This window comes from Mobula birostris, chromosome 1 (genome assembly GCF_030028105.1).
Source record: "Mobula birostris isolate sMobBir1 chromosome 1, sMobBir1.hap1, whole genome shotgun sequence".
In the NCBI taxonomy this organism is placed as follows: domain Eukaryota; kingdom Metazoa; phylum Chordata; class Chondrichthyes; order Myliobatiformes; family Myliobatidae; genus Mobula; species Mobula birostris.
The window spans coordinates 59,622,943-59,641,877 of NC_092370.1; the positions used below are offsets into that span (position 1 = coordinate 59,622,943).

At 42.1% G+C, this 18,935-nt stretch overlaps 1 protein-coding gene across 1 annotated transcript in view; it reads right to left on the minus strand.

Moving 5' to 3' along the window:
• LOC140196495 (uncharacterized) overlaps positions 1-18,523 on the minus strand; it is a 45,575-nt gene extending 27,052 nt beyond the window's left edge. The window contains exon 1 of the mRNA XM_072255807.1: positions 18,295-18,523. Within this exon, the coding sequence (XP_072111908.1) occupies positions 18,295-18,347 (53 nt within the window). The 5' untranslated portion in view covers positions 18,348-18,523. The remainder of the gene's footprint in view (positions 1-18,294) is intronic.
• Between the last annotated feature and the right edge of the window lie 412 nt (positions 18,524-18,935).

Consider the following 18,935-nt stretch of genomic DNA (forward strand, 5'->3'; position numbering starts at 1 on the left):
AAAAGGGTGAACTGTGAGATTGAAATGAAGGGAAATTTCTATTACAGAAAAAACTCCTATTACAGAAATAATAACTGCAATCTCATCAATGAATTCTGGTAAAGCACCCAGTCCAGACGGGTTTACAGTGGAATTGTTAAAATCCTTTTCCTCCATTCTCTCTCCGTGGTTGTCTAGAATATTCAAAGAAGCAATCAGTTTAGGTAAATTACCACAATCGTTTTATGAAGCCTCTATTTCCTTAATTTTTAAAAAGAATAAAGATCCTACTGATTATGCATCATACAGACTGATATCTCTTTTGAAAGTAGATTCAAAAATTTTAGCAACTATGTTAGGGAAGGTATTACCTCAAATTATATCTATGGACCAAACTGGATTTATTAAAAATCGTTATTCATCCTTTAATATTAGGAGGTTAATTAATATTGTTTGCACCCCTTCACTTATTACCCCAGAATGTATTATCTCATTAGATGCTGAGAAAGCCTTTGACAGAGTTGAATGGCCTTATTTATTTAGTGTGCTCGAGAAATTTAATTTTAGTTTGATATTTATATCTTGGATTCAATTGTTATATTATTCCCCGGTAGCTTCTGTTTGTACTAATAATCAAAGATCTTCCTTTTTCCATCAATTTCGTGGTACTAGGCAAGGATGCCCTCTTAGTCCTTTACTATTTAATATCGCCCTTAAACCTTTAGCAACTGCTATCCGTGACTCGCCCAATATTTTTGGTATTACCTGCGGAAATGAAATACAGGTTTCCCCCGCCATCCGAAGGTAGAGCGTCCCTATGAAACGGTTCGTAAGCCGTAATGTCATAAAGCGAAGAAGCAATTACCATTTATATGGGAAAATTTTGTGAGCGTTCGCAGACCTAAAAATAACCTACCAAATCATGCCAAACAACACATAAAACCTAAAATAACAGTAACACATAGTAAAAGCAAGAATGATATGATAAATACACAGCCTATATAAAAATAGAAATACTTTTCCACAATCATTACTGCACTGTTCTCCGTAGCGAAAATCGCACGCAAGCGCCATCGGCAGAAAATCTCACGCAAGCACCGTCGGCAGAAAATCTCACGCAAGCACCGTCGGCAGAAACCTTTAAGCTATGAAGCTGCCAAATCGTACCAAATAACATGTAAAAATACACAGCCGATATAAAGTAGAAATAATGTATGTACAGTGTAGTATCACTTACTGGAATTGGGAAAACAGCGCCGAGCACACTGATGATGGTGTGTCAGACTGAGTCGTCACAGGTTGGTGCAGTAGCCCCCCCCCCACCACCCTCCAGGCCGCTGAGCGATACATTGCCGTGAAGAACGCAGGGGTCCAGTGGTAGCCAGGAGGTACACAGCACATCTTTAAGAAAGAAGCCGAAACAAACATGCTAATTAATTAAGTGCCGCTCGTAATTGTCGGCCCAGATCAGTGCCGATTTCCGATTGCGTCGTCTCTGATCTGGGCCGACAATTACGTGTCGGCGGCACCTAATTAATTAGCATGTTTATTTCGGCTTTTTTCTTAAAGATGTGCTGTGTGCCTTCCGGCTACCTTTGCATTCTCCGCGAATCAGTACAGTACCTGTCCGTGGCCTGGGTGTTGGGGTGGTGGGACACTGAGGTGTCATCTCGTCGCCTGTTTCCATTAGAGCAGGCAGCTCATCTTCTTCCATCTCTGCCTGCCTTGATGTCGAAGGTCGAGGTTCGTCGTCTGCTGTGGCTGATGTGGAAGGCTTGCTTGACTGCTGAGCCTCGCGCATTTTTCCATCACACAGTTCTTTAATAAGGACTCAAACCATCCTGCAAATATCCCCTAAACCGACGTACCCTTTCAAAATTAAAGTCGTACTTTATCATTACTCATTCAGTTTCAATTGTTATCCTTTTTTCTTCCAATTGCATCAGCTCTTCATCTGTCAGTTCTTGGTGATGGGATGCCAAAACCTCTTCAACGTCATGTTCGTCAGCTTCCACAAGCCAAACTCACGTTGTCCTTACTTCGTTCACCACGATCAAAATGCTTAATTATGTCTAGTTTTACCCTAAGTGTAACACCCTTACGAGCTCCTTCAGGCTTTTCCAATACCATAGAACTCATCTTGCAAACGGCTGCTCACAGGCACGTGTTAAAGCAATGCAGTTCCGAATCTGGGGGAGAGCGGCTGCTCGGGGCACGATGCCTTTTATCGCGCGCTGAATTTTTTTTTCGTAACAGTGAAAACACCTTCTGAAAGCGAAAAGAGGATACTAATGTAGGTCTTTCGTAACAGTGAGGTTTCGTAAAGCGAACGTTCGAAAAGCGGGGGACACCTGTACATAAAATATCACTATATGCAGATGATTTGTTATTATATATCTCTAATCCGGAGAAGTCAATTCCTGCTATTTTAGCTTTGTTGGCTCAGTTTAGTAATTTCTCTGGCTACAAATTAAATCTTATTAAGAGTGAATTATTTCCCCCAAATAAGCAGGTACCTATTTATGGATGTTTTCCCATTTAAATTGGTTACTGACTCATTTATATATTTAGGGATTATAATTACGAAAAAATATAAAGATTTATTTAAAGCTAATTTTTTTTTACCTTTAATTGATCAGATTAAACTCTTGTTTACTAAATGGTCACCAATATCTTTGTCTTTGATTGGTCGGATTAATGCTATTAAGATGATTATTTTGCCTAAATTTCTATATGTATTTCAATCGGTTCCAATTTTTATCCCAAAATCTTTTTTTGATAATGTTGATTCAAAAATTTCCTCATATATATGGCAGAACAAAGATCCTAGGCTAGGTAAAAGGTATTTACAGAAATCTAAAAAGAAGGGGGGACTTGCCCTTCCGAATTTTAGATTTTATTATTGGGCAATTAATATTCGATACTTAAAATTTTGGTTACGCGATTTGGATGCAACTTCAAGTCCACATTGGGTAAATCTTGAATGTAATTCATTACAAGGGTCTTCTTTGGGTTCGGTTTTAGGAACTTCGCTTCCTTTTACTTCTTCTAAATTGTATAAACAAATGAATAATCCAATAGTTAAGCATACTTTACGTATATGGTTTCAATTCCGAAGATTTTTTGGGTTCAATCAATTTATTTTAGCAAGTCCTATTATATCTAATTTCCTTTTTCAATCTTCCACTATGGATCAAGCTTACTTTGATTGGAAAATCAAAGGTATAGTACGTTTTCAAGATTTATTTTTGGATAATTGTTTCATGTCCTTTGATCAACTTTCTAATAAATATAATTTACCTGGATCTCACTTTTTTAGATACCTACAGATTAGAAACTTTTTAATTACTGTTCCTCCTAATTTTCCACACGCATATCCAATGGATATTTTGGAAAAAATTTTAGATCTAAATCTCTCTCAGAAAAGTGTTGTAGTAAGTACTTATAATATAATTGTGAATTTATGTCCTGATGCTTCCAATAAAATTAAATTGATTGGGAAAGAGAACTTAAGATTGTTATACCAATTGAAAAACGGGAAAACATTCTTCACAGTTAATTCATCCTCTATATGTGCTAAACATGTGTTGATACAGTTTAAAGTAGTGCACAGAGCTCATACGTCCAAAGATAAACTATCTCGTTATTATTCTTATATTAATCCTATATGTGATAGATGTCATTCCGAGATAGCTTCTTTAACTCACATGTTTTGGTCATGTCCTTCGTTGGAAAAATACTGGAAAGACATTTTTGATATTATTTCAACGGTTTTGAATACAGACTTACAACCTCACCCAATTACTGCTATTTTCGGATTACCAATGATAGACTCAAATCATTTAACCTCTTCAGCTCGTCGGGTGATTGCACTTCTTACTTTAATGGCTAGAAGATCCATTTTGCTAAATTGGAAAGCGATTAACCCTCCTACTGTATTTCACTGGTTTTCACAAATGTTTAAATTTGTGCTTAAATTTGGAAAAAATTAGAAGTGTGGTTTATGACCCTTACATTAAATTTGAAAAAACTTGGAGGCCATTTATTCATCATTTTCATATGATGTAATTTGACAATTTCAAACTTATTTTACTTCTCTGTAGTGTTGGTTGAGAAGAACGGAGTCGTCGACACTAAGGGTTTCTTTTCTTCCATTTTTACGTTGTTAAAATTGCCCAGGTCTTTTTTTAGTTTAGTTAATTAATTCTGTTTAGATTAGTTTTTTTTGAAGGGGTTTTGTTATTTTTAATTTTTGTTTTCTTTTTTCATGATTTTTGTCTAGATATTTTCTTTTTGTCCTGTATTATTCATTGGTATCTTACATGATTGGGAGTTTTGTCAATTAAATACTATTTGGTTTTATAATTACTCATGTTAAGTATAACAATGTATTCCCAACAACTTTGTATTATTGCTATGTTATGATTATATTCTATGAAACTAATAAAAAAAATAAGAAAAAAATAGGAAATTGCTTTATTCAGGTGACAGTGAACCTCTAGAGTTCTAATAGCCATGACAGCTGTGAAAATTCAGTCATCACATTTACAGATCAACAGATTTCTGGGCAATATGGAAATGAAGGCAGATGGGGACAGTGTTGGAAAATGACACTGTGCTAGATCAGCCATGATCTTAATGACGGAGCAGGTCTGAAAGTCTGGAGAACCTACTCTTGCACTCCCATGTTAATCTGACTTCTCTTAGTGGTTAAAAGTACTGTCAGCCCTCCACATCCACGAATTTAACCAACCGCGGATCGGGAAAACCTGGAAGTTCTCTCGCCAGCACGCGTTGTTTGAGCACTGTTCGCCTCGCATCTCGTTCAGTTGCGAAGAAGCAATTACCATTAATTTATATGGGAAAAATTTCTGAGCGTTCCCAGACCCAAAAAAATAACCTACCAAATAACACATAAAACCTAAAATAACACTAACATATAGAAAAAGCAGGAATGATATGCTACTAGCAGAACCAACAGTAACATCAGCAGCTTTCAAGATTCTTTCTCTCTGTGTGTAAATACGGTAGTACAAATGGTGGATGTAGGCAAGTTCAATGCACACACAATGTCTTTATTTCGTTCACCACAATCAAAACACTTAATTACGTCCAGTCTTACGCTAAGCATTACACCCTTACGAGCTCTCTTAGGCTTTTCTGTTACCTTAGGACACATCTTGCTAACAGATGCACAAAATAAATCGAGATAAAGCACTCTCGCTGCTCGGGGTGCGCGCTGCCTCTATAACGGCTCGCTGCAAGACAAACACTGAACACTACTTTCGCTTTTCGTAACACCCTTATGAGCTCTCTTAGGCTTTTATACAAGAGACTTGAGCATCCATGAATTTTGGTATCTGTGGGGGTCCCGGACCAATCCCCCGCAGATACAGAGGGCTGAATGTATTCCCCTAATCGAAGTACAATTTTTTCTATGACTATACATAGTTGACAAAACCTGCGATTCTAAGGGAAATGCAGGGAGCAACAACATCAATCAGTACATACGATCTTGACACTGGAAAAAAATGCCTTTGACGAAGTCAACTGAAAGACACCATGAAAATAGTTCTCAAATTCAGCTGTCCTTGGAAATTAATCTCCATTTACAAATGTGCTAGGTGATGGCATGCAAACTGTGACTCTAACCACTGACCTAACCCAGAGTGGATTGGGTCTAAGCAAAGCTGTGTTATTGTTTCAATTTTCTCAATTCAACAAGCTCCTGTTGCGAGTAGAACTAATGCAAATAGGAAACTGTGGAACCACTAATCAGGGTTACCAACCTTTTTAATGCTGTGGACCAATACCACTAAACAAGTGACCTTGGAGCCCAGGTTAGAAACCCCTGTACTATTGCATCCACTGTGAATTAAGGACATTTCAATTTTAGTCAGAGCTGCAACACATGCATATCTGCACTGACACAGAATTACAAGACATCGCTGACTCACTAAAAACTATGATAAACATTTGCAAAACTAACATTTTTTTTGTCAACCTTCCTCTGCTGCACAAAACCTCACTGACCCTGGCACCTGGGAGGCAACATACTATCTGGGTGTCTTTCACATCCACAGAATCTCCTGTCTACTCCTCTAACTATGGAATTCTCTATCATTACTGCACTCTTCTCCTCCCTCCACTTCTGAGCTACAGAGCCAGACTCAGTGCCAGAGACTTCATTGCTATAGCTTTCCTCTACTAGGTCCCATCTCTCTCCCACCCCCCACACCAGTATCCAAAGCAGTATTTCTGTTGTTGAGGGAAACAGCCAGAGGGGTGGTCTGCACTGGATGCCCCCTCCTGATGGTTACCTAATTACTGTGTCCTTCACCTTGGGTACAACTACCTCCCTGTAAGCCCTGTCGATCAATCCCTCAGCCTCCTGAATGATCTGCAGTTTGCTTTGATTCCTTAACATGGTCTGAAAGAAGCTGCAGCTGGATGTACTTCTTGTAGGTATAGTTGTCAGAGACACTGGAGGTCTCTCTGCCTTCCCACATCCTATAGAGGAGCAATCCACTATCCTGCCTGGTATCCCCATTGCTTTAACTGTACAAGAAGAAGAAAAAATTAAACAAAAAAGTCTACCTATTGCCTTCACTGCTCCTCCCCAAAGTCTTTATACGCCAAAGCCTGAAATCCCAACTCTAACACTGGCCCACTCTGCTTAAACCTAACTTTTTGATGGACCTTGGCAAGTGTCTACTAATGCACTATCAAAGTCTTCTTGCAAACCGTGGCATGCAGAAACATGGCTCACCCACAGCTCTCTAGACACAGAATTCGAAGTGGGGAATGAGCTGCCAGCACAAGTTGTGGATGAGAGTTTGATTTCATAGTTTAAAAGAAGTTTCAATAGGTACATGGATAATAGGGGTAGGGAGGGCTGTGGTCCCGATGCAGATCATTGGGTGTAAGCAATTTAAATGGTTTCAGCAAGGATTAGATGGGCCAAAGGGCCTGTTTCTGTGCTGTACTTTTCTCTGACTCTAACTCAGGGAGTTCGTCATCCATCACATGGACTGAACAGTGGCATCAGGCAAAGACAGAGATAAAAGTAAATTTATTATCAAAATATGCACATGTCACTATATGCTACCTTGAGAGATTCATTTTCTTGCAGATGTTTACAGATAATTAAAGAAATACAATACAAAAGAATTGATGAATTAATTACGAACTTTGCTTATGTATCAGTTTCCAAGGAGACAATGGATTATGTAGCAGAAGAGAATTCAAAAGAAGTGAGTAGAGGTACAGTCAGGACATTTTGTGCACCACAGTTCCGGAGGAGATGTTGGATTGCGTAACGGGAGACAGCATTCAAAAGGAGTGAGTGAGGTCAGTTGGGATATTTGGCACTGGGGTCTGCAAGTGTGGAAACAGAGGATCCAGTTGCACAGGGAGGTAATGAGGCCGAGGTCTTGGAGTTTATTAGTTTTAAGGGGATGGAACATTCCAGCCAGTTCATTAGCACAGGTATTCAGTACATAGCCAGCTTACACCAGAGAAACCATTACATTAGCAGTGAAACCGTACAGCACGTTACATTTAGGTTATACCATTAGGGAGGAGCTACAGGAACCTGAAGACCCATACTCAATATCTTTTTGTTTTATTAAGTGCAATCGTGAACAATAGCCAGATCAGAAGTGCTGATCAAGTCAACTAGTTCCCAAAGAGCACTCTGATATGCCAATCAGATGGTTCACTGCTGCTTAGCGATGGAAGACAAAAAAATCATATGTACAATTAAGAAACATTAAGGTTAAGAACAGCTTCTTCCCCTCTGCAATAGATTCTGTACAATCCATGAACACTACCTTGTAATTAGTTTTTGAACTAGATAGTTTTGTCCTGCACTGTACTGCTACCACAAAACAATGAATTTCATAAGAGATGTCTGTGATAATAAAGTTAATTCTGATGTTTACAATGTGGGACCAATCATGTTTATCAGCTAAGAGATTTTAGGACAGAGATCAGAAGACATTTCTTCAGTCAGTGATGAAACTGTGAAATTTAGTACCAGAAGAATGCACAGCACAAGTTGGAAAAAATTGGATATATTTCTAGATGCAAAATGCATCAAGGAATACTGTGAAAGCACTGGAGCATAGCTCTGAAATACACTTACTGGCCACTTTATTAGGTACCTCCTGTGCATAATAAAACCGCTGCTAGTGTATGCTTGTGGTCTTCTGCTGCTGTAGCTCATCTACTTCAAGGTTCAATGTGTTGAATGTTCAGATATTCTTCTGCACACTTTTGCTGTATGCATGGTTATTTGAGTTACTGTCACCTTCCTATTAGCTTCAACCAGCCTAGCTATTCTCCTCTGACCTCTCTCATTAACAAGGTGTTTTTGCCCACAGAACCGCCATTCACTGGATGTTTGCACCATCCTCTGTAAACTAGAATACATTACATGTGAAAATCCCAAATCAGCAGTTTCTGAGATACTTAAGCTAATCTATCTGGCACCAATAATTATTCCTTGGTCAAAGTCATTTAGATCACATTTCTTCCCCATTCTGTTGTTTGGTCTGATCACAACTGAACCTCTTAACCATGTCTGCAAGCTTCCAGGTATTGCATTTTGCCACGATTTGCTTATCAGATATTTGCATTAATGAAAAGGTGTACAGGTGTAATAAAGTGACTACTGAGTGTAGATTGTCAGCCATGACTGTACTGAATAGTGGAGGAGGCTTGAAATGCCAAGTGGCTTATTTCTGCTCTTATTTTCAATGCACCCAACAAATGGTTGATTGTGCTTCACAAACCAGACTGAATTACCTTTGGATGGGTGCAGTTGCTATTTAAATGAATTTGCATAGATATTCAATTAAGTCTCTCATAAGCAAATGATCTGGGCCAAAGTCAATCTAAGTGAAGGTAGAATGAAGACATAATTGGCAGATCCTCTAATTGACAGGATGAAATGAGTCATGTTAGGTCCCCCACTGTTGATTTTATTATAATATCCTCAGTGATGGGATAGAAAGCTGTCCATTCAAGTTTGCCATCCTTCTGCATAGAACATAGAATAGTACAGCACATTACAGGCCCTTTGGCCCACAATGTTGTGCCGACCCTCAAACCCTGCCTCCCATATAACCTCCCACCTTAAATTCCTCCATATACCTGTCTAGTAGTCTCGTAAACTTCACGAGTGTATCTGCCCCCACCACTGACTCAGGTAGTGCATTCCATGCACCAACCACTCTCTGAGTAAAAACCCTTCCTCTAATATCCCCCTTGAACTTCCCACCCCTTACCTTAAAGCCATGTCCTCTTGTATTGAGCAGTGGTGCCCTGCGGAAGGGGCGCTGGCTAGCCACTCTATCTATTCCTCTTATTATCTGGTATACCTCTATCATGTCTCCTCTCATCCTGCTTCTCTCCAGAGAGTAAAGCCCTAGCTCCCTTAATCTCTGATCATAATGCATACTCTCTAAACTAGGCAGCATCCTGGTAAATCTCCTCTGTACCCATTCCAATGCTTCCACGTCCTTCCTATAGTGAGGCGACCAGAACTGGACACAGTACTCCAAGTGTGGCCTAACCAGAGTTTTATAGAGCTGCATCATTACATCGCGACCCTTAAACTCTATCCCTCAACTTATGAAAGCTAACACCCCATAAGCTTCAACTACCCTATCTACCTGGGAGACAACTTTCAGGGATCTGTGGACACGTACCCCGAGATCCCTCTGCTCCTCCACACTACTAAGTATCCTGCCATTTACTTTGTACTCTGCCTTGGAGTTTGTCCTTCCAAAGTGTACCACCTCGCACTTCTCCGGGTTGAACTCCATCTGCCACTTCTCAGCCCACTTCTACATCCTATCAATGTCTCTCTGCAATCTTCGACAATCCTCTACACTATCCACAACACCATCAACCTTTGTGTCATCTGCAAACTTGCCAACCCACCCTTTTACCCCCACATCCAGGTCATTAATAAAAATCACGAAAAGTAGAGGTCCCAGAACAGATCCTTGTGGGACACCAGTAGTCACAATCCTCTAATCTGAATGTACTCCCTCCACCACCACCCTCTGCCTTCTGCAGGCAAGCCAATTCTGAATCCACCTGGCCAAACTTCCCTGGATCCCATGCCTTCTGACTTTCTGAATAAGCCTACCGTGTGGAACCTTGTCAAATGCCTTACTAAAATCCATATAGATCACATCCACTGCACTACCCTCATCTATATGCCTGGTCACCTCCTCAAAGAACTCTATCAGGCTTATTAGACACGATCTGCCCTTCACAAACCACGCTGACTGTCCCTGATCAGACCATGATTCTCTACATGCCCAGAGATCCTATCTCTAATCTTTTCCAACAGCTTTCCCACCACAGGTATAAGGCTCACTGGTCTATAATTACCCAAACTATCCCTAATACCTTTTTTTGAACAAGGGGACAACATTCACCTCCCTCTAAACCTCCGGTACCATTCCCAGGGACAACGAGGACATAAAGATCCTAGGGCAGAGGCTCAGCAATCTCTTCTCTCACCTCATGGAGCAGCCTGGGGAATATTCCGTCAGGCCCCGGGGACTTATCCATCCTAATGTATTTTAACAACTCCAACACCTCCTCTCCGTTGATACCAACATGCTCCAGAACATCAACCTCACTCATATTGTCCTCACCATCATCAAGTTCCCTCTCACTGGTGAATACCAAAGAGAAGTATTCATTGAGGACCTCACTCACTTCCACAGCCTCCAGACACATCTTCCCACCTTCATCTCTAATCGGTCCTACCTTCACTCCTGTCATCCTTTTGTTCTTCACATAATTGAAGAATGCCTTGGGGTTTTCCTTTACCCTACTCACCAAGGCCTTCTCATGCCCCCTTCTTGCTTTTCTCAGCCCCTTCTTAAGCTCCTTTCTTTTTTCCCTATATTGCTCTTTCCAGGTCTCCGTTCTGACACCTGATGTTCGGAGCCATGGAGTTGGAGGCGCTTGCACGTTTCAGATAGGTGCTCCGCTGGTAGACTGCCGGGAGATAGTGATTAATTTTCTGGTAACACTTAGTTCTGCATGTCATTGCTAACACAATCTGCATGGGGGGCAGAAATACTGTATTGAATTAATGTACAAAATTGTTGCAAATGAATCACATTTAGGAAAAAGAGAGATCAACCATCCCTCTCCCTTCACTCCAATCAATGGAGGGAGGCAGGAAGCTTAACATCCAATGATGCACATTGTATTGAAAGGATAGGCAAGTAGGTAGAAGGGATGGTGTGGCTCTGTTGGTTTAAAAAAAAAGTAAAATCAAATCATTAGAAAGCAGTGACATAGCATCAGAAAATGCTGAATCATTGTGGATAGAGTTAAGGAATGGCATGAGTAAAAAGACCCTGACTGAAGTTATTTACAGACCCCTTAACAGTAGTAAGGATGTGGTCCACAAATTACAACGGGAGATAGAAAATGCATGCCAAAAGGTTAATGTTACAATAGTCAAGGGGGATTCTAATATGCAGGTAGATTGGGAAAATCAGGTTGGTGCTGGATCCCTAGAGGGGAAATTTCTAGAAAAAACAAAATGGCTTTTTTAGAGCGCTCGTGGTTGAGCCCACCAAGGAATCAGCTATTCTGAGTGTCGTGCAAAGAACAGGAATAGATCAGAGAGCTTAAGATAAGGGAACCCTTAGGAGTAATTGATCATAACATGATAGAATTTACCCTGTAACTTGAGAAGGGGAAGCTAAAGACAGATGTACAGTATTATAGTAGAGTAACAGGAATTACAGAGGCTTGAGAGAGAAGCTGGCCAGAATTGATTGGAAAACAGCACTGGCAAGGATGACGGTAGAGCAACAATGGCTGGAATTTCTGGAAGCAATTCAGAAAGCATAGGATATATACATCCCAAAGCGGAAGAAGCATTCTAAAGGCAGGATGACACGACTGGCTGACAAGAGAAGGCAAAACCAACATTAAAACCAAGGAGAAGGCATGTAATTAGAGCAAAAATTAGTGGGAAGTTAGAAGATTGGAAAGCTTTTAAAAACCAACAGAAGGCAGCTAAAAAGTCATTAAGGAAAAGATGGAATACAAAGGTAAGCTAGCCAATAATATTAAAAGAGACACCAAAAGTTTCTTCAGAAACAAAGTGTAAAAGAAAGTCGAGAGTGGATATCAGACCACTGGAAAATAATGTTGGAGAGGTAGTAATTTGGGACAAGGAAATAGTGGATGAACTGAACAAGTATCTTGCATCAGTCTTCACTGTGTATCTTGCATCAGTCTAGCAGTATACCAGAAATTCGGGAGTGTTGGCATCACTAGGGAGAAGGTTCTCGGGAACTGAAAGGTCTGAAGGTAGATAATTTACCTGGACCAGATGGTATTCCACCCAGGTTTCTGAAAGAGGTAGCTTAAGAGATTATGGAAGCATTAGTAATTATCTTTCAAGAATCAATTGATTCTGGCATGGTTCTGGAAGAATAGAAAATTGCAAATTTCACTCCACTCTTCCAGCAGGTGGAGAAGTAGAAGAAAAGTAATTATAAGGCAGTTAGTCTGACCTCAATGGTGGGGAAGATTTTTTGAAGATATGGTTTCAGGGTACTTAGAGACACATGATAAAATAGGCTGTAGTCAGCATGGTTTCCTCAAGGGAAAATTTTGCCTAACGAATCTGTTGGAATTCATTGAAGAAATAACAAACATGGTAGACAAAAGAGGATTGGTGGATGTTGTGTACTAGGATTTTATGAAGGCCTTTGATAAGGTGCCACACATGAAGCTGCTTAACAAATTAAAAGCCCGTGGTATTACAGGAAAGATACTAGCATGGATAAAGCACTGGCTGACTGGGAGGAGGCAAAGAGGCTTTTTTGGTTGGCTGCTGCTGACTAGTGGTCCCAACACAGACCCCTGTGGAACACCACTTCTTTTTGTATGTCATTGACTTGGATGACAGAATTGATAGCTTTGTGGCAAAGTTTACAGATGATGCAAAGAAAGGTGGAAGGGCAGGTAGTTTTGAGGAAGTAGAGAGGTTATAGAAGGACTTAGATTAGGAAAATGGGCAAAGAAGCGACAGATGGAACACTGTGTTGGAAAGTCATGCACTTTGGTAGAAGAAATAAAAGGTTAGTCTGTTTTCTAAGTAGAGAGAAAATTCAAACGTTGAGGTGCAAAAGGGAGTTGAGTCTTTGTGTAAGATTCCCTAAAGGTTAATTTTCAGGCTGAGTCAGTGGTGAGTGAGGAAGGCAATGTGATACTAGCAATCATTTCATGAGGACTAGAATATGAAAGCAAGGATATAATGTTGAGGCTTTATAAATCACTGACAAGGTCTCACTTGGAGTATTGTGAGCAGTTCTGGGCCCTTTATTTAAGAAAGGATGACATGGTTCAAAGGAGGTTCACGTAAATGATTCTCAGATGAAAAGTCCTATTATCTGAAGAGCAAACAACAGGAATTCTGCTGATGCTGGAAATTCAAGCAACACACATCAAAGTTGCTGGTGAACGCAGCAGGCCAGGCAGCATCTGTAGGAAGAGGTGCAGTCAACGTTTCAGGCCGAGACCCTTTGTCAGGACTAACTGAAGGAAGAGTGAGTAAGGGATCTGAAAGTTGGAGGGGGAGGGGGAGATCCAAAATGATAGGAGAAGACAGGAGGGGGAGGGATAGAGCCAAGAGCTGGACAGGTGATAGGCAAAAGGGGATACAAGAGGATCATGGGACAGGAGGTCCAGGAAGAAAGACGGGGGGGGGGACCCAGAGGATGGGCAAGAGGTATATTCAGAGGGACAGAGGGAGAAAAAGGAGAGTGAGAGAAAGAATGTGTGCATAAAAATAAGTAACAGATGGGGTACGAGGGGGAGGTGGGGCCTTAGCGGAAGTTAGAGAAGTCGATGTTCATGCCCTCAGGTTGGAGGCTACCCAGACGGAATATAAGGTGTCGTTCCTCCAACCTGAGTGTGGCTTCATCTTTACAGTAGAGGAGGCCATGGATAGACATGTCAGAATGGGAATGGGATGTGGAATTAAAATGTGTGGCCACTGGGAGATCCTGCTTTCTCTGAAGGACAGAGCGTAGATGTTCAGCAAAGCGGTCTCCCAGTCTGCGTCGGGTCTCGCCAATATATAAAAGGCCACATCGGGAGCACCGGACGCAGTATATCACCCCAGTCGACTCACAGGTGAAGTGTTGCCTCACCTGGAAGGACTGTTTGGGGCCCTGAATGGTGGTAAGGGAGGAAGTGTAAGGGCATGTGTAGCACTTGTTCCGCTTACACGGATAAGTGCCAGGAGGGAGATCAGTGGGGAGGGATGGGGGGGACGAATGGACAAGGGAGTTGCGTAGGGAGCAATCCCTGCGGAATGCAGGGTGGGCGGGGAAGACGTGCTTAGTGGTGGGATCCCGTTGGAGGTGGCAGAAGTTACGGAGAATAATATGTTGGACCCGGAGGCTGGTGGGGTGGTAGGTGAGGACCAGGGGAACCCTATTCCTAGTGGGGTGGCGGGAGGGTGGAGTGAGACCAGATGTACGTGAAATGGGGGAGATGCGTTTAAGAGCAGAGTTGATAGTGGAAGAAGGGAAGCCCCTTTCTTTAAAAAAGGAAGACATCTCCCTCGTCCTGGAATGAAAAGCCTCATCCTGAGAGCAAGTGCGGCAGAGATGGAGGAATTGCGAGAAGGGGATGGCGTTTTTGCAAGAGACAGGGTGAGAAGAGGAATATCTGAAGAGCATTTGATGGCTCTGGACCTGTGCTGACTGAAATTCAGAAGAATGAGGGGTGAACCCATTAAACTGATCGATTGTTGAAAGGCCTCGATAAAGTGTATATGGAGAGGATGTTTCCTATGGTGGGGGAGTCCAAGACCAGAGGACACAGCTTCAGAATAGAGGGGTGTCCTTTCAGAATGGAGATTAGAAGTTATTTCTTAAGCCAAAGAGTGGTCAATCTGTGGAATTTGTTGCCATAGGTGGCTGAGGAGGCCAAGTCATTTGGTATATTTAAGGTAGAGTTTGATAGATTCTTGATTAGTCAAGGCATGAGGGGAGAAGGCAGGAGATTGGGGCTGAGAGGAAAAATGGATCAGTCACGATGAAATAGCAGAGCAGATGCAATAGGCCAAATGGCCTAATTCTGCTCCTATATCTTATGGTCTTAAAACGGATCTAAAAATCAAATGGAATATTTCTAGGAAGCAAAGAATAATAAGAGCAGAGATACAAACAAGAGTTGAATTTTGTATGTCAAAGACTGGAGTAAAATAAAAACATTACCAAAGCTGTAATGAGATATTCTAACGAAATGAATTGACCTTAAACCACTCTCCCGTCTAGCGGAATTAGTCCTTACTCTTAATAATTTCTTGTTTGGCTCCTCCCACTTCCTCCAAACTAAAGGTGTAGCCATGGGCACCCGTATGGGTCCATGCAATGCCTGCCTTTTTGTTGGCTTTGTGGAACAGTCCATGCTCCAAGCCTATACTGGCATCCGTCCCCACTTTTCCTTCACTACATTGACGACTGCATTGGCGCTGCTTCCTGCATGCATGCTGAGCTCGTTGACTTCATTAACTTTGCCTCCAACTTTCACGTTGCCCTCAAATTTACCTGGTCCATTTCTGACACCTCTCTCCCCTTTCTTGATCTTTCCGTCCATCTCTGGAGACAGCCTATCTACTGATGTCTACAGCTACCTGGACTATTCCTCTTCCCACCGTTTCTTGCAAAAATGCCATCCCTTTCTCGCAATTCCTCCGTCCCCGCCGCATCTGCTCTCAGGATGAGGCCTTTCATTCTAGGACAAAGGAAATGTCTTCCTTTTTTAAAGAAAGAGGCTTCCCTTCCTTACCATCAACTCTGCTCTCAAACGCATCTCTCCCATTTCACACACATCTGCTCTCACCCCATCCTCCCGCCACCCCACTAGGGATAGGGTTCCCCTTGTCCTCACCTACCACCCCACCAACCTCCGGGTCCAACATGTAATTCTCCGTAACTTCCACCACCTCTAATGGGATCCCACCACCAAGCACATCTCCCCTTCCCTTCTGCTTTCCGCAGGGATCGCTCCCTACGTGACTCCCTTGTCCATTCATCCCTCCCATCCCTTCCCACCGATCTCCCTCCCGGCACTTATCCTTGTAAGCGGAACAAGTGCTACACATGCCCTTACTCTTCCTCCCTCACCACCATTCAGGGCCCCAAACAGTCCTTCCAGGTGAGCCGACATTTCACTTGTGAGTTGGCTGGCGTACTATACTGCGTCCGGTGCGGCCTTCTATATATTGGCGAGATCCAATGGAGACTGGGAGACTGTTTCGCTGAACACCTACACTCTGTCTGCCAGAGAAAGCAGGATCTCCCAGTGGCCACACATTTTAATTCCACATCCCATTCCCATTCTGATATGTCTATCCATGGCCTCCTCTACTGTTAAGATGAAGCCACACTCAGGTTGGAGAAACAGTACCTTATATTCCGTCTGGGTAGCCTCCAACCTGATGGCACGAACATTGACTTCTCTAACTTCTGTTAATGCCCCTCCTCCCATTCTCACCCCATTCCTTATTTTTTATTTTTTTCTTCTTTTTCTCTCTGTCCCTCTCACAATAACTCCTTGCCTGCTCTCCATCTTCCTCTGGTGCTCCCCTCCCCCCCCTTCTTTTTCCCTAAGCCTCCCATCCCATGATCTTCTCCCACCCTGTATCCCTTTTGCCAATCAACTTTCCAGCTCTTAGCTCTATCACTCCCCCTCCTGTCTTCTCCTAGCATTTCAGATCTCCTCCTCCCCCTTTAAAATCTCTTACTATCTCTTCTTTCAGCTAGTCCTGACGAAGGGTTTTGGCCTGAAACGTCGACTGTGCTTCTTCCTATGGATGCTGTCTGGCCTGCTGCGTTCCACCAACACTTTGAGTGTGTAACTGCATTTTCTGTTCACTCTACAGATGCTGTCTTTCTTGCTACTTCAACTACTTCCTGCTTTAATTACAAAAACTTTCTTTTAACAAGATGACTTGAAGTTCTAGTTGCTGATTAGAGTACATGGTCTGTAAACCGAAGTTCTGAAGATAACTGATATTAATATTGATAATCTTAAATTAAGAGGAATAGATTTAAACAAGATATTAAGAAGAATAGATAAAGTGGACAGCCAGCACCTCTTCCCCAGGGCACCACTGCTCAGTACAAGAGGACATGGCTTTAAGGTAAGGGGTGGGAAGTTCAAGGGGGATATTAGAGGAAAGTTTTTTACTCAGAGAGTGATTGGTGCGTGGAATGCACTGCCTGAGGTCAGTGGTGGAGGCAGATACACTAGTGAAGTTTAAGAGACTACTAGACAGGTATATGGAGAAATTTAAGGTGGGGGGGTTATATGGGAGGCAGGGTTTGAGGGTCGGCACAACATTGTGGGCCAAAGGGCCTGTAATGTGCTGTACTATTCTATGTTCAAATCTAGAATTAACAATTATGATTAATAATTAAAGGATGTGGAAAGTGTGAAGGAAAATGGAGAGATGTTAGATTAGAGAGCCATGATTTTGCTGAATAGAAAAATAGATTACTACAGTTTAGTTCTATGCAAACAAAATAAGTGCTCAGGCACCAAATGTGAACACAAATTCATTATTTAACTTAGTTCTGATTTATCGCTACACATGCTCCCTGACTTTTGCATTCCCACCGTTTAAATTTTATAATTCCAACACTGTTTTTCGTTTTTTGTTGGTAGAAGTTATTGTTTTTGAACAAAATTATTAATTAGCTGAAGATTTACTAGGTCTTTTAAACTTACAGAAAAAGATCAATTTTTAAGTAAACCAGGATCTAAAAGTTGTCTTGGACGTATAATAGACAAATATAACGACCAGTGAGTGAATACAAATGCTGATATTTTTGTCCACAAGCACACCATCAAATAAATATGTTGTTCGTTGAAAAGTTAGAATCGTCTTGGTTAGGAATAAAACTTATTCTATTATATACTATTAATACAGTTAATTTGAGTTAGACAATAATAGTAAGAAATTGAAATTTAGATAAGGCTGTGGGTTATTTAAACAGCGGAGACGGAAACGGAAACTAGCTGAAACATGGCGGGGCCCGTCCCATCCTCAGGGACAGAATTAAGACCCCCGCCGCCGGTTCACTACATCGCCAAGTGATGCACAGGGGCCTTTCCACCCAGCCACCTGGAAACGAAGTAATGTCGAGATCAAGGTGCCACGACGGCCGGGCCTGGGCCGCAGCCCCGGGCCACTCTCTGGCTTTGTTCCCCAGCCTCCCGAAGAGAAACTCGGCAACTCACCCTCGCTGCGCATTCGCCGGGCTCGAGGGCACTTTCCGTTTTTGTGCTACCATTTCTTGACAAGGAAGAAAAGTAATATTGTACACACAGTGTGGAACTACTTTTTTCAGCAGATATCGCAGCCTTTCAACCTGTCACATCCCTCCCTGCGAGGGCTAACACACAACCCCCGGCTTCCACCGCTCGGCCGCACAGATTTTCTGCGAGAGACATATCGCCCACGCCAAGCGACGCACGAGCCCAGCAGCGCGCATGCGCTCTGCCCTCCCCGCCGTCTCTCCTTAACGGGAGAAAAAAAATTAGCGTCGCAGATGTTGGAAATCTGGAATTAAAAAAATGCAAGAAAGCACTTGAAGCACTCATCTCGCCAGATAAAGTTTGTGCACCGAGCTATCATTGCGGTCTAAGACCTTTCATCAGCGATAGGAGAGGTGCACCGCTTCACTGATTAACACGCATCTCGGGCACCCCCCCGCTTAAATTTCTGAGGAGAAAGACAAACCGGCACTGACTCCGAGCACGTGTAGGAATGACGGTGATGTGAGAAGTTACTCATGTTGGATCGAGGAATTGCAAAGATGATGCATTGAAAGAAGTGACATTAAATATACAAATAAAAACAAGGGCAAACCATACGAAGT